The following is a 17,201-nucleotide window of genomic DNA, read 5'->3' on the forward strand; positions in this document are numbered from 1 at the left end:
TGTGTAGCTGTCAATGAGTTTATTTGCGGATCGGGTGGTATTCGCGATAATGCGTCTGCTACTACGTTGGTGCTTCCAGGTTTATACTTTATCTCATAGTTATACTCTTCCAAAATGGTTTTCCATCTTTTTAATTTACTATTGGTGTTTTTGTTACTGAGGGCATATGTTAATGGCTGGTGATCTGTAAATATTTTGACTGCGGTTGAGCCGTATAAGTAATTTCGTAATGATTTTAATGACCATATTATTGCTAGCATTTCTTTTTCGTTAGTAGCGTAGTGTTCTTCTGTTTTCGTCAGTGTTCGTGATATAAAAGTTATTGGTTTGCCGTCCTGTTCCAGTACTGCACCTATTGCATATGTAGAGGCGTCGGTTGTTAGGTGAAATTCTTTATTGAAGTTAGGGAATTCTAACATTACTTCGTTTGAAACAAGTGAATTCTTGATTTTGTTGAATGCTTCTATTGCTTGTTGGTTTAGTGTTACTGCTATTTTGGCTGATATATTTTTGGGCATTCGTCCCTCTTTCCCTCTCAAAAGGAGAGTTAGGGGTTTCGCGAGTTTGGCGTAATCCTTAATGAAACGTCTGTAAAAGCCAGACATTCCCAAGAATGACCTAGGTTCTTTTAACGTTTTTGGAATCGGAAATTCACTGATTGTAGCTAATTTTAGTGGGTTAGTTTTTAATCCTTGAGTGGAAACGATGAATCCTAAATACTCAACTTCTGATTTTAAAAATTCGCATTTAGTTAACTGTACTTTCATATTAGCTGTTTGTAGTGTGTGAAATATAGTTTCTATATTGCGAAGATGTGTTTCTTCATCTTGTCCAAAAATTATTATATCATCTATGTAAACGTAACATTTTGTCCCTATGTGTTCTCTAAGTATGTCGTCTAGTGTCCTTTGAAATATAGCAGGTGCGTTCTTTAAGCCAAATGGTAAACGGGTAAATTCGTATTTAGCGTTGTTAATCGAAAATGCTGTTTTTTGAATATCCTTTTCATGTAGGGATATCTGGTGAAAGCCGCTTTTAAGGTCTAAGACTGTGAAGAATTTGTTTTTCCCAAGTTGGGTGAGGACTTCATTTATTTCTGGGATGGGGTATTTGTCTGGTGTTGTTACACTGTTTAGTTTACGGTGGTCTATTACCATTCTGTACTTTTTCTCCTTTGATGCATCGAGTTTCTTTGGGACTATCCAGACTGGTGAGTTGTAAGGTGATCTTGATTGTCTAATTATGCCTTGATCTAGCAATTCTTTGATTTGTTTTTCGACTTCGTCCTTCATTGCCATTGGGTAGGGGTAGTATTTTGAATAAACTGGGCTATCTGTTGTTGTTTTTATTTCTGCTACTACTGTCGTTGTATATGTCAATTTCTCATTCGGTTCTGAAAAAAGTGCTGGATATCTAGCGCATAGTGAGTGTAATTTTCTTGTTTGATCATTGGTTAAGTGTTCGGTTCTGAGGTCAATATTGTTAACTGATTTGGATATTTGCTGTTTTATGGGGATTTTTATGTTATTTTTTACGAGCATATAGTCGTCTGATGTGTATATAACTGCGTTTAGCTGTTTTAGGCTATCGTTGCCAAGAATTGCATGAAAGGATTTAAGTGTGGGTAAGATAAAAAATTTGTGTTTTTCTTCTTTGATCCCGAAAAGGTTGAGTTCGGTGTGTTGTGATATTTCGATATTGCCGCCTACTGATTTTGCGAAAAAAATGTTTTCATTGGGTTTGGGGTTTTTTACTAATGAAGTTTGGATGTAATTCTTGTTTGAACCGGTATCTATTAGAAATTTTAATATTTTTCCATCGCTCGTCCTACACTCGAAGTAAGGTAGCGATGAGGAGGTTAGTCTAAAAAATGAACGTCTACGAAATCATTAAAATTATTTTCTGGGTTGTCCTGCTCTTTTCTCATATATTCGTTGTTATATTCTTCCCATGGTTGCATTTCCTCATATTGGGTGGTATCTTCTTCGTAGTTTTTATTATTTTCATTAGTATCTTGTGCAATATAGTTGATTCGTTGAAATTTGTTCGGGTAGTTGTTGCTTAATTGGTTAGATGGTGGTGATGGTCGTTTTCCTGCAATTCCGTTGAAGTTGGGTCTATTCATGTAATTAATATTTCTAGTTTTTTGGGATTCGTCTATTTCCATCGGAACTGATGGTTTCGGTTGCGTAGGTCTTGGCGGTGCATAATTAAATTGGTTAGGCCTTGGTAATTGTCTCGAAGGATAAGCAGACATGTTTTTGTATTGGGGATGTACAAAATTATTTTGATATTGAGGATAATGGGGGTTTTGGTATTGCATATTTCTGAATGCTGCTGGTTGTACTAAATTCTGTACGCGATGGATTGGTTGGGGAATGTATGCTAGATTCGGATAAAAAGGTTGCTTTTGATATTGTTGTTTCCTTAATGGAAGTGGGGGTGGTATTGGTTTTCGTGATATAGGTTGGTTGTTGAAAGCGTGCTGTGTTCGGAAATTTTGATTTTGTAATTTCATGCATAACTGAAGTGCTTGAGGTAGGTCAGTTGGTTCTTTTATTCCTAATAATTTTGGAAGTTCACCATTCAAACCTCTCACAAAAGTGTCTAATGCTTTATCGCGGTAAGTTTTAGTTAATATATTTAAAGATTCTTGACCTATGTCAAGACAGGCAATTTTATTCAATATTAGGGAAAGGTGGGAAAATACTTCGTGATAAAATTCGTTAATAGATTTATTTCCTTGGAAAAGGGAAGACATTTGGTACTCCAACGTACTGATGTCTCTTTGGTCTGCGTAATGCGTATTAAGGCATTTCGAAATTGCTTCCCAATTGAGCGGAGTGTTATAAGACTCTAACGCTAAATCGGCGTTCCCTGTTATTTTATTTCTTATGACATTCAAAATGCCAAAATAACGAGGTGTGCCTTTTTCGGATTCGTATAATCTCAAAATTCTCTCTACACTTTTCTTCCAAGATGCGAATTCTTTCGGATCGCCAGAAAAATCTCTTAAACACCTAACAACGTCTGGTACTCTGTCAAGTCCTGATAGGTTTCCTGCATATCTTGGGTCAATTGTTTGGTCTGTTACCGTTTCCCTTCTTGGTTGAATAATATTCTCAATGAGAGCTGGGGCGTCTGTCAAAATAACTTGAGTTACGATATTTCGTATGATGTTGGATAGTTCTGGGGTAACTTGAGGATTGGAGGGTGGTGGTATATTGGTATTTAGGACTGGAGGTCTAATTATAGATTCGGGATTACTCATTTTGAGGAATTAAATTAAAAATTAAATTAAAAAGTTTATGAAAAATAATGTTGATTATAATGGATATATATTATTATGTTTATTTTAGCAATCTCTGGAGGGTCCCGTTTAGGTGAATCGCAGAGTTGTTCTTTATTATAAAGCCGGAGGGTCCCCCTTAAAGGTGGTGAATCGCGACTTTTAGAATTTAGTATTTTATTGGCTGTACAAGCCTTTGTTTTATTTTATAATTTTGATTGTCAATCTCTGGAGGGTCCCGTTTAGGTGAATCGCAGAGTTGTTTTTTATTATAAAGCCGGAGGGTCCCCCCTAAAGGTGGTGAATCGCGGCCTTGCTTTTATTTAATTATTGGCTGTACAAGCCTTTAGTGATTAATTATAAAAAAATTGTTTCCCAAATTGAATATTACTCCCTTTCGTTAATTTTAATTGGTATATTTAACTTTACTTCTCTACAAATATATATTTTTATTTTATGTATATATCTTCTTTTGAAATGTTTCTCTGTATATATATATACATATTTTTTTTTGTTTCGTTTTAAATTTGATATTTTCCGTTTTTATTAATTTTAATTTGAGTATTTCACTTCTTCTTTTTTTCCCACTTTTACTTTTTAATCTCTATTACTATTTGGTTTTTCAAGAAACTTCTATAATCTTTATTTTCACGATATTTTCTTTTTTCTTTCACTTAATTGTGTAACTGAATATGTTTTTTATGATATCTTAACTCTATGCTTACGTAATAATCCCACGGCGCATATTGAATTGTCCCGTTTGCTGGTCGCTACTAGAGTTCTTTATCACGCACTCTTCGTGGGTGCGGGTCTTCTTCCACCGAAGCTATCCCTTTTCTTGTTGCGGTGTCCAAATCCGTATCGTAATCCTTGTGGTGCTTCTTCAGGACCTTTTACGCTCTTCTTGAGGGTTTTATTTTGGATTCACGAACGCGATTGGCACGTTGGGCGCCAGTTAATACATTTTACGTTACGTTTATGTAAAAAAAAATATTTTTTAAGCCGAAGCCGTCTTTATTTGATGAAAGTAAAACTTAGACTAATTACAAAAATTTCTTAAACTTAAAATTAAACCTAAGTCACGTTACTGCTGTCCTCAAAGGTGTTGTTGACTCAGCATTTGCACAGATGCACGTGTGGTGTCATTTGGCAATTACCCGTGGGATACTGCTTACAGTGCAAGTCTCACCTGAAGCTTTAGTTTTTGACAATAAAGCTTTGTGTGTCAATTCCAGCGTATGTGGTGTTAACTTATATTTTAATGATGTTGTGCTTGTATTTTTTATGAAACGGAAAAAATTATCTATTATTAAACTATTTTGGTTTAATTTTAAAATTTTTTGTCTTTATACGTTCGCAAATATATATAATATAATATTTATATATTATAGATACGTTGCAGTAGTTTTTGAAGTCAGCTCTTTTGAAAGGTTAGGTTTACGAAAAATTCCAATTTCCTACAAAATCTACGAAACGAAATATTTTTTCAAGTAGTTGGAAGCGATATATGTAGTATGAGTTTTCTATCTGCTATTAAGAAAAAAATACAAAACTGTAAAGCGGATGACCTTCCCGTTACAATTAAGAGCTAATACTTGGAGAACCTTTCTTAGAGGTATCTAAGAAACAATTTTTTGAGTATCAAGTGAAAGAAGTTTTCGTTTTTTTACCCACTCTAATGTTTAACCAACTGTTTTTTAAGTATCAGCGTGTTTTTTTGCATCAACAAATAAACGACATAAATTTTGAATTTTGGCTAAAACAGTATTATTAAATTCGTTGAAATAATCGACTATTGACCAAATGGTCGAGTCAATGAGGGTACCTACAGTCCAACCTGAAAAAAAAAACAGTCTTCAGTCCTTGAAACATTTCTCTTCCTCTAGTGCTTCTATTGGAAAACAAAATTCTATATGATATTCCAATCAATATGACTTACGATGAGAACAAGCGGTATTTATATAATACTTTGAGTCCTTCCATTGAAGCCTTCTACAGCACAATGTTCTGCGCTATTTCTTAAGTAAATGTGATTGTATATATAAATTGTGAATTTTCTTTTTAATTGCCTTGATGGAATGGACTTTGTGGCATACATGACAAGTTGGGTGACTTTTTCATGTCTTTGCAGCTCATTAAATTGAAATTGAGAAAGCACAGTAATTCTCAGGAAATTCCCAAGTGCAGTACAACAACGACGTTGAAACAAGACATGCGCAAAAATATGAAAAGATATGGTACATGCACACACGTATTACCAAAGTACACAAGAGACAAAGGAGAAGCACAAGAAGGCGAGCAAATTAAGCGCTCCAAAGCGGTTTGCTCTTGCAAAAGCATCGTAAATTGTCAACGTTGAGGTGGCGAATGACAGAGAGTGCGGCACATAAGAAACTTTATTAACAAAACATAATAAATGAGCTCCAACGGCGAATGATGAAAGAACGTCCGACAGCAGCGACACGAATGAGCCCTGGCGCGGGCCGACCGTAGAGGATGGTGCGAAACAATAACACTGCTGTCGACACTTTAAATGTCATTACGCTGAAGGCTGAGGTCTGCCAAAAGAAAATGCCACGTTATAGTCCATAGTTGGAGGCCAGCTCCTGTGTTTGTGTATGCGAGGCATATGGCTCAAATACGTTGTTGGTAATTTCCTCTCCCCGAAACTTGCTGTTAGTTCTTGTTGGATTCACTATGTGTTTTATCGTCGCCAGTCCGCTAAGCTCCCTACAAGAATAGTGACAATCGTTTTACCGGTAATTTGAGAGTCACAGCTAAAAAGGTTTCTACATACATATATTATTTTCTTAAGAGTAGTGTGCCAAAACTGTTATACCATAAGCTAACGTCTTTGTGTAGGTTTGCATCTATTTTTAAACATTTGTATTGGAATTGTATAAATATGTTTGTATGCTGCTCGTTTTAATACATTCCAGTCGTTTCTTATTTTCGCTATTTGGCGCTAATTGTGGAGGTCTTCCTGTTCTAATGCTTCCACGGGCGGGTACTTCATCGAGTTCTTTTAAAGCTGTAGTGTTCTCATACATCCGGTCAACATGACCCAGCCACTGTAGCCGCTGTCTCTTAATTCACTGAATTTCTATCTCGTACAGCTCCTCGATCCATTGTCGGCGGTATATGCCGTTGCCAATGCAAAAGGACCATATATCTTCTGCAAAAGCTTTTGTTCGAACACTTCTAACGCCCACTCATCAGATGTTCCCATTGTATGTTTTTATTTTTTGTTCTTCGAGAGTGGACTAAACTTTTCAATTGCCTTGTCAATCTTGTTAGTGTTAATGCTGGTTCCGTATAAACGAAATTTTCTACGACTTCAAAGTTATGTCTGGCAACAGTGACTTGTAAGCCAAGTTGATGGCTATTTGTTTGTATAATCTAATTCGTGTATATTTTAGAACAAAAAAAAACGTTAACTTGGGTTGCACCGAAGCTATAATACCCTTCACAAATACAAAGGTTTCTAACAAAAACTTGATACCGATCTAATTTCTTGAAGATACCTCGTCAAATAAAAAAGTTTTCCATGGAAGCACTTTATTTCGATCGTTCAGTTAATATTGCAGCTGTATGCTATAGTCATCGGATCTATACAATTTCTTCGTAGATTACATTATTGCCTTAAATCATAATCCATGACAACAATTGGTTTATCACAAAAATTTGCGATTTTTAATACTTCACAACTTCTCCAAACTCCTATGGAAATGTCTGCTGTTTTTTTTTGACGTATACAAAATTTGCTTTTGGAAAAAACATTGACAGTAATTTGACTATTAATTTGATCATTTGTGGTGGCAGTACCAAAGAGTTCAGCTAAGTATTTCGTTCTTACTTACATATGTAAAGCTATAGTAAGCATTATAGGTCGTAGGTGTCTCTTTTTAACAATAAAAGGGACAGCCAATTGACAAGTAAATTGAACGTCACGACTGTCCTAACAAATGTCAGAGCATTTGTGAAACCAACAGCAGTTTCTTGTAGGGCAGCAGTTTCTTGTAAGGTTTTTACTCACTTTTCTGTTGTAGTACTAAGTGCAATTTCAGTTGTTGTTGTAGTAGTGTGCCATAGTCATAGATTTTGTGACATATCAATTAATCCTCAATTAATTTGCAGGCACAGCTGGACACTTAATTAGATGCATTAGATATTTAATTTAGTTACAGCTACTACGGGGTCACAACATGTCGCCGAAGTGTCAGCACACGTCAAGCTGTGAGGACGGAGTTAAGCAAACATAGCGTTCAATGGATGGCGCTATCTTGTGTTGAGGTCGCGATTTAAATTAATTTCGCCCACAAACCTATAACACATATCTAAATACATTTGTATATGTATGCATATATGTAGGTGGCTATGAGTTTTATGAACTTTGCAAGCCAATAAATCCAATGTAAAGTGTGCTCGTTCAATAAATTCTCGCAACAAATCCGCTATGAGGGCGCCCATTTTGACACACTCATTGGCTATGGAAGCGTTTATCGATGCCAATTTATTGACTAGCTAATGTAATAGTGGTCGAGCCTGTGGCCTACATACACACACGAACACAAGTGTATTAATGTAGCTCACGAGCACAACGTAACACAACTTCGCAATGGCTTTGCATTGCCGCAATCACAACCCACACAAGCATCCAGGCACAGTTATGGCAGGGTGTGAGCATTTGTGACCTAAATCGCAAAATTTGGCATCGCTATCAAAGTGGCCATTTTTAATTTGCAGCTCTTGCCTCTGCCACCTACAAACACGTACAACCGTCTTCCGTCTCCGTATCGCTCCAAACATCATTTGTTGCGTCTTCAAGAGTTGGTAAAGTTGTTGCTAATGGTCTATAGCAGTGTGGGCTTGTGGGGATATATGTAGGCTTCGTTGGGGGATTCTCGCCGGTTGACGTCTTTCGGTAATACAATTTCCTTTCTCTCCTAAATTTTATCAATTTGACATTTTTGTCTTCTTTGGATTTTCATAATTTATTGCGAAAGTTGATGTTGCAAATAGAATGTGGCATGAGTGAAAGTGGAATGAGAAGACGTACTTTATATGTATATATATTTATGGGTAGATAAACGACTTAATATGTGAATATTATATCTTCGACAAAAAAACTATACTTTGATATGATATTTGTTATACCCCGAGAAGGGTATAGTATTAAGTTTGTCATAATATTTGTAACACCCAAAACGAAACGTCGGAGAGCCTATAAAATATATAATATATGTATATAAATGATCACCGTGACGAGCTGAGTCGTTTTTAATTTATCGATCTTAAGTTTTGCACCTGTCCTTTCCTCATTAAGAAGCTGCTCATTTGTCAGAACGGCCAAAATCGGTCCACTGTAGCATGTAGCTGCAATACAACTGAACGTTGAGAATAAAGTTCTTGTATGGAAAACTTTTTTATTTGACACGATATATATTAACGAAATTTGGTATGAATTATTGCCCAAGATAACGCTACAACATTTGAGAAAATTTTTCAGATTAAACCACTATGACACATATGTAGCTGCCATATAAACTTACCAATCAAAATGAAATTCTTGTAAATAAACGCTAAATTTTATAGATCTCGGTTAAGTTTAATTGAATACACCAAATAAGTTCTGATACTATGCGGACTTTAACGTTTTTGGACTAACAATGATATAAGGTTTTCTGAATGAAGACATGGCCTTATTCTAAATAGCAAAGAAATTATATAAATATTTTCATTTTAAATAATATAAAACAGTGTATTTGGGCATAAGAACGTAAGTTTACATTAAATTTTTAGAAAGAATTTTTTTACTTATACAAGAAAAAAATAAAAATCCCCAAAACTTGGATATTTAAATTTTTTACATAAATTTTGAAGTTATGTGAAAAAGGTGTTAATACAAAAGTTATAGATCTTTTCATTACCAATAACTTTGCCACTTAACTTTTTTCTATTGGACTCGTAGTTTTGGAAACTGTAGCCGGAAATCGAGTTAAATCGTTTTTACCCCTTAAATACCTTTACCTTTAACACGCACCTCCTCTCTTCCTGACCTCAGATTGACCGTAAATTATTTTTCCTTTAATTTTTGTTATTTTGTCATTCGTTTGTAATCTACTTTGAATATCTTTCACTTTTTACAATTTTCAAAGGCCTCTGCACTGGTCTAAAATAGGATTAGTATTCCAAGACAAGGGCAGAGATCTTTGGCTTGTGGTGCGATCTCATGGTCAGTTCAAGGCTTTTTAGCCCATGCAGTACATAAGGAGTATATCTATCTATATGTGTATACATATGTATATTGCATTTATATGTATGTATCGAAATGTTATTAAAAATATAACTTGCAACATTTGAAATCATAGAAACGCACGTACTGACGTTGTTTTTCTAAACTGTACGTGACAAAAGTCAAAATATTTTCCTTGCAACACTATAATTATATATAAGAAGCAAAGAAGAGCGAACTTCAAGTAACGTAAATATACCTAAGATCCATAAACCGAATACTATTTATTTTGCAATTTGGGAAATATTTCGACATGCCTGCAAATCTTTACTATACAATATATGACATACGAATTATTCATAAGAAAATAGTTGAAATTGTGAACTAGCGTGATATCGTATTAGTTTATGCTATCGCACCGAACTTAATATTCCTCCTTGAAACCACTAGGCATTAATTTAGGCTAAAGGTAACAGACCCGTCGAATTTCATGGAGATGATAGAAAGTCGAACATAGATCGGTATATTTCTAATATGGTCGCTAGAGGTAGGGCTGGATAGATTTCATAAATTTTTGACAACAAAAACCGTTATGTCTAAGAAAATGAGGACATGAGGAAATACTAAACCAAGTTCAGTTTATGAAATCCACTTATGATTAGAAAAATACAAGCATATAATTACTTTATTTAATATAGCTCACATATTTACTGATATTTAGGATATGAAATGAAACATAGTGACAAAAGTTGTCGACATGAACTAATCCGCTTTATCCCAATTTCTACTCAAATTAACGAGATTGCGCCTTTGGCCTGATATATCAACTTACTACCAAATTTATGGTTTCTGGAGTAATTCTAACCCACATTTGAGTTTTATTCGACGGCAAGTGTTTTGCTTAGCCATTGTTCAACTTTAAGGGGTATTACTTTATTAAAGACTGTTGCAATTTGGAGAACTTCGCGTAAACTAGAAAAAAACTATATATGTATATATACCATATATGTATATATATTAATATGTGCATATATATACATGTTTGTATATATAGATGAACTTAGATGTGATAAATATGTACATATGTATGTATAATATATTTGTATATACATAAATGCATGTCCGTCTTGATGTCGCAAGCAGTGCGCGGCTTTCTTATCAGAAATATCTCGTATGCTACATATTTATGTATATACTTGTAGTACATACATGCTTATAACATACAAACACATGCCTACACATTCAGACATTCATACAAATCTACATAAAAGTGATAATGAAAGTGCATGAATTAAACGAATTTAATCGCATAAAATATGTATAAATATGAGAATCAATGAGCAGCTGTGGTTTCCACAATGCAACTAGTGTATGTATATATGTATGTAGTAAGGTTCGTGTTTTATATTGCGTATACATATCTGAGCTAAATGCTCGCGCCAATTTCTTTAACGCGCTAGAGATACTCGCTGACCTCTTCCCACACTCTCTGCGAGACGACATGAATTGCAATGGAAAGCGCAACGCCTGCACTCGCGAAATTTCAATTCGATCGTCAATCTTGTACATTCGATCAGAGATCAACAGAGCAACGAGGCAGCACAGCACTTGATCCGCATTTAGTCTTTAGTTTTGCTTCTCTTACGTTGCGTGTTGCGTGTCGCGGGTGCATCTCCTAACAATCGCACATAATACTGCAATTTACTTCGCTTACGGAACTCGATAATCAAGTGTTACTAGTGTTTCAGGATATATTCGAGTATTTATCTTCAGTTATTTTTAACTATACTGTTTTCAAAACTATTTATTATTTTTATTTAAACATTATATTATATATCAATATATTATAATCTACATATCTATATACATATACTATTATATTATATAATATTATAAAGTATTCCATACAGTGAAGATATTGTATAAATATATAGGCGTAAACGTTATTGACGGTATAAGAACTCATTTAATTGTACTTGAGGTTTAATTTTGAAAGTGATTGATAAAAATATTTATCAACATTTCTTTTTGATATCTACTAAATATTATAATAATATAATATTTATACCCTGATATATTAAGTTTGCCAAGAAGTTTGTCAGAAACGTCGAATACCCTATAAAATATATATATTAGGTTGGGATAACAAAACGAATATGTTTTCGTTTGGTACTCTGAAAAATAGGCTCTTAGACATATCTTTAATAAAAAATCTCTCTAAGTATGAGCTTTTAATTGTACCGGAAAGGTCCCCTACTTCACAATATTTTTTGGGAAACTAATTTTAAAAAGTATTTTATATAGACGCGACCTTTTATATGTTATGTAATAAATTTCAACTCGTGTAACACTTTACATTCATCCCTTTTATCTGTAGCCGCTTTCTACTGCAAAAATGGATAATTCACTCACAGTTAACCCTGTGTACACGTCTATTTGCACCACACTCTTTTTGTTACAATATGTGCAGCACATAATGGGCAAACAGCTCGCCCACGTCTCGCACCATAACGCAGCAGCTATCCAACACTGCTCAGCTATTGATGTGAAGGATAAAATTGTGGAGCTGCAATGTAATGCCAAGTGTGCGGTCGATAGTGTGAGAACTACCATGGAAGATCCGCTAATCTGTTTTCAACAGTGCCAAGCGTCTATTTATCGTGAACCACGACGTGGTTTCTGTCCGAGCAAGCGAAATTTTACACTACCCGAACGCTCGCCGTTACTGCAGCTTACGTGCCTCGACAACTGCGTGTACGACTCGGATTGTCCTTTTGTGCAGAAGTGTTGCGACATTGGTTGCGGACCAGTCTGTGTCGAAGCGTTCGACGTGCGGGAGGATGCGTTGTTGCCACCAATACCGAAAATCATAAATTCCAAAATGGGGCGCGGAAACAAGGTGGAAATCAGAATTGAGTCTTCGGCCAATTCTACCTACTACTGTCATGTGGAAGTGCGGTATCACTTCGGTATGTCGTACGCTGAGCGAAAGCTTAGCCCGTGGCAATGTCAGCTGGTGGAGAAAATTGCCGAAATTTCGGATGCACGCAGTAAAAGGTTTGTTGACCCAACCAAACAACTCTACCGTAAAGTTATACTCTGACTACTTAATTTTTTCTCACCATTATAGAATTGATATCTCCTTTAATCTTAAACCTGGTTACTGGTACCAAGCGCGTGTAGCGGCAATTAATGCATATGGTTTCCGTGGCTATTCTAAACCCTCCAAAGTATTTCGCTTAACACACAGTGAGTACCAGGTTTTACTTCTATGCATCCCCTTAAACATAATAATATATGGTATATGTATGTATTACATATTCTTAGATCCCAAGCCTCCCAAGTCTCCTGCTGATGTGCAAGTGGTTTCCGCCCTTTTTAATGGTCACCACTTTAAAGTGAAAATTGCTTGGTGCCCATCGAAGTCGAATTCGCCAATTGAAAAGTATAAAGTCATATGGTCGCTCTATGTGAGAAATAACGATGAATCAGTTATAACGAATGAAACATACGTCAAAGATGTAAGTGCATTACCGTACATACTATTAGTGTAATATAATAAAAGTCCCATAAGTTTCTGTATTTTGCACATCGAACCTCGTTTTTTCATCAGACGAGTATTGCCCAACCTTCTCAATGTTGGTGTAATTGCTGAGTGCATGCTTAGGTTAGGATATACTATGTTTTGTGATAGATTTCCGATTATGCGTAAAAATGTCTTAAGAAGTAAAGTACTGGCGATTGCTCAAAGCTCGCTAAGTTCCAGTAAACAGTAAGTGGGTAAGAGAAATAAACCATGGTTCCAGCCCAGTAATATGGAGAGTTCATTAGGCGGAAAACTGAGAACTACAGTTTTTAAAGTGCTCACGACTGTAATTTTTGTAAAAATATGAAAAATATTTTTGTTCTTTACTTCTTCTCACCAATAGACGCACTATTTCGAAATAAAGGAACTTTTGCCAGAGTCCAGCTACTACATTCAAGTCCAATCCATATCCATCAATGGCAGTCGTCGTTTAAAGTCAGACAAGTGCTCGATACTGTATAACACCACCCAACCGGCGGAGCCCTACAAACCACTCAAGTGTTCGCATCACGGCCATGAACAAGAACAAACTATTGACACCAGCTTTGGAAATCACCTATCACGACCGCATGAAAGAGTGCCCAAGCCAACTACTGCATTAGCAGCATCAACAGCTCAAGGGTATGAAGTAAATTATCGGTTTAGTCGCAAGTTTGGCATGATTGTACAAATAACGGGATTTCTACCGCATAAAGAGAAGTGAGTGAAGATTGAAAATCAATTGCAAATATAAATTTAAGAAATTTATGTATAAATTTAGGGTTTACGAATTATGTCCAAAAGAAAGAAACTGCGAGCAGCGCGAATACAGCGCCATAAGGGTGAAGGTGAGCATTTCACACATTTGAAATTTACGCTGAGCTAAAAGAAATTTACGTTGTTCTTTTGTTTCACAGCAAGACGCAGTGGAATTTAATAGACTAAAATTTGATACCACTTATGTGCTTAAAGCTTACAGAGCTAACTCTCTCGGCGAGTCAGCAAGAGCATTGAATGGTTCTTTCTCTTTTACGACACCGAAATGTGAGACCTTCAAAAATCGCTTTCCAAAAGTGCCTTTAAAATGTTAAACGAAACGTGTTCAAATATGTACAATAATTTTTATTAAGTTTATTATAAGTTTTTTATATTACGAATTTACTATAAATTAATTGATCAAGATTATTTGGCCTTGAAAAAGGAATCTGCGTTTAATATGTTCTAAGTAGTACTCATAAAAATAAGCTGCTAATTTCTGCATATTTCAAAGAAAACACAAAAGTTTTTTTACTAACTTTTGATTCTTTATTCAATATAGAAGATGCAATCGGGGATTATACAGTAATTGCTTATAGGGATCTCCCAACTATTCGGAAGAATTTCAATAGTAAAAGAAGTATTTGCTTTAAAAGGCAATAACTTCCTAAAAGTCCTACGAATTTTCATTGATAATATTGGTGTTGCGTTCCTTTGATATGCTTAGAATGTCAGTTATCTCTATTTTGGTCGTCCACGGGGTTCGTTGTCTCTGTGCCGGTCTGTAGTAACGGGTTCCAACATAAGGTTATTTGTCTATGTTCAGATCTCAAACACTTGGTCGATCTTGTTTTGATTCACTGAAGTAACTTTGGCTTGTCACTCCTCTTGCAAATAAATGTTCGAATAATAACACAATGAAGCTTCAACCAAGCAACCACCAATTCTTACCGTTCATATAACCCTTTCAAGTAATCGCTGCTTATAACCTATTTCTTATTTTTTGGTGAAAATAGCGGCTATTAACGTGCCAAAAACTACAGCTGTATCAGCGAATTACGCTTGGGTAGAAAAACGTTGAAGTATTAAGTTGAGATAAAAAAGTCTATAATTTTACGAGAAAAATATCGATCAATTTATGTGAGACATGGAGATATCCAACCGAACGTAGTAGTAACAAGTAAGAAAGGGCTAAGTTCGGATGTTACCGTATATTTTATACTCTCGCAAAGTCAAATGGTATACTCGTTTTAGATTTCTTTGTGGATCTTGCCGCCTTGTTCTATGTTGACCGACATTTTCGGTAAAAATTTAGCAATAGGCACTGGGGTCCACATATTCATTACCTAGGGGCTTGAATAGTTTTAACTCGATTTAGTCACAAGGTGGCATACTTCAAACGCATTATTCACGCAAAGTTTTACCCCGATACAATCATTTTTGCTTGATATGCATAGTGGAAAGTGACAGAATCAAATGGAATTGAAAATGGTGTTATATGGGAAATAGGCGTGGTTGTAGTCCGATTTCGCCCATTTTCGCACTATGATATAGAAATATGAAAAGAACGTTATGCACCGGTTAAGCAGATCTCAAGATATGGGTTTTCACCTAAAAGTGGGCGGTGCCACGCCCACTGTCTAATTTGAACGCGGTTCCTATATAGTCATCTCATACCATCCCAGAGATAAAATTTAATGTCTCTGGCGGGCTTAGTGCTTGATTTATCGCGACTTCAACTATTTTTACACTGTAGGTAGAGGTTCTAAAAACATTTGCTTCCAGTGAATTTTGTTATAGCTTTAGCGGTTTAGGAGATATGCACATTAAACCTATTAGGGGCGGGACCACGCCCACTTTAAAAAATTTTTTACTGCAGATGCCCCTCCCTATTGTGATCCTGTATACCAAATAAGAGTCTTGTATCTTGTTGTGGAGCTTAGTTATGGCAATTTATTTGTTTTTGAATAATGGCGTTTTGTGGGCGTGGCAGTGGTCCGATTACGCCCATCTGCAATACAAACCAATTTTTACTCAAGTTAGAGCTTGCACGGACGGACGGACGGACAGACATTCACCCGGATTTCAAATCGTCTCTTCATCCTGATCATTTATATATATATATATCCCTATATCTAACTCGATTAGTTTTAGGTGATACAAACAACCGTTAGGTGAAGAAAACTATTATACTCTGTAGCAACAGGTTGCGAGAGTATAAAAATAATTCATGCGCTCATAAAAAGGTTAGTGGAGTATTTTGTTTTACCACTGATGGTATTTGACACATCGGCTGATAATGCCTAGTCTAGATAAAAAATCGCTCTCTTAATTTCGCCTCTTCTAATATAAGTCTTTGAAGGTAAAAAGATAATTTCATTGGTAAAAACCTTCATATTTCTTATTGACAGCAGCAATAATTAAAGTATCTCAAAGCAGGCGCTAAACTACAAGTATATTTGCGGGTTCTACTAAAAATATTCGAAAATCGTAAAAAAGTTCAAATATATCAACCGTATTACTTTCCTGAAAGAAATAAATTTTTACGGCCGTTGTATTTTTTCCAAAATACTACAGTTGTAGTGACCGTACTCTAGAGACTCCTTATTGTAGTTGATTTGTGATAGGTGCAAGATACCTTGCCTATATTTAATATACAAGTACAGGAGTTGTAGCCAGATAACAATTGAAGGACTGTATTTAACAGTCTAGAGATCAGCCGTCTAATCTAACAGTTTTAACCAACTCCTGATTAAGGTCTAATACAATCATGATTCAGACGATTTATCCAAAGATGAGCATTATAGTTAGACGAGTCTCACTCACAATCATTCAAAATAAAATAACAATGATGGCCATGAACCCTTCCAAATATACTAGTAAAACCATAACGACTTAGACTTAATTTCAGTCTCAATAAAAATATAGATTTAATTTTGACAATTAAACCTGTACAGAGAGAATTTATAATATTCTAGTTATTTTATTCATTTCGAAATTTAACAATTGGCTTCTGTACTATCACCTAGACCAAAAATGTATCCAAAAGTTTCAGCTAGACATCTCAATCTAAATTCTAAATCAATTCGTCTTTTCGGTCTAACACTTCATAATATCGACACCAGTCGATTCCTTTATAGATCGCGAAAAATGGTTAGGGCTATACTATCCTGTCTTCAATAATCCAGTCGGGTAAAAAACTACAGATCTACTACAAAGGTAGTTATTGTTGATGCCTTGGTAGTCTCTCAAAAATAGCTATATATCTCTATAGTGTGCCATAAAATCTTCAGTAGTTAAAATCCAACTCTTTTACAGTTCAAATAACAACAATAAGAGATAATTAGCTAGATACA

At 35.4% G+C, this 17,201-nt stretch overlaps 1 protein-coding gene across 1 annotated transcript; it reads left to right on the forward strand.

Annotated features, from left to right (window-relative positions):
* Positions 1-11,101: 11,101 nt before the first annotated feature.
* Positions 11,102-14,383, forward strand: Kal1 (Kallmann syndrome 1). The gene is made up of 7 exons (XM_014240702.3): positions 11,102-11,283; positions 11,902-12,581; positions 12,655-12,773; positions 12,852-13,045; positions 13,454-13,809; positions 13,871-13,937; positions 14,007-14,383. Exons 2-7 carry the CDS (start codon positions 11,920-11,922, stop codon positions 14,178-14,180), a joined length of 1,572 nt encoding a protein of 523 aa, XP_014096177.2. The 5' UTR covers positions 11,102-11,283; positions 11,902-11,919; the 3' UTR covers positions 14,181-14,383.
* The last annotated feature ends 2,818 nt before the right edge of the window (positions 14,384-17,201 follow it).

The sequence above is a fragment of the Bactrocera oleae genome, chromosome 5 (genome assembly GCF_042242935.1).
Source record: "Bactrocera oleae isolate idBacOlea1 chromosome 5, idBacOlea1, whole genome shotgun sequence".
Taxonomy (NCBI): Eukaryota; Metazoa; Arthropoda; class Insecta; order Diptera; family Tephritidae; genus Bactrocera; species Bactrocera oleae.

Bases quoted from the DNA above. Each gene is read 5' to 3' on its own strand.
- Kal1 (XM_014240702.3), top strand. From the start codon at position 11,920: ATGGATAATTCACTCACAGTTAACCCTGTGTACACGTCTATTTGCACC. The intron at 12,582-12,654 runs GTTTGTTGACCC...TCACCATTATAG, and splicing joins TCGGATGCACGCAGTAAAAG to AATTGATATCTCCTTTAATC. The intron at 12,774-12,851 runs GTGAGTACCAGG...ACATATTCTTAG, and splicing joins AGTATTTCGCTTAACACACA to ATCCCAAGCCTCCCAAGTCT.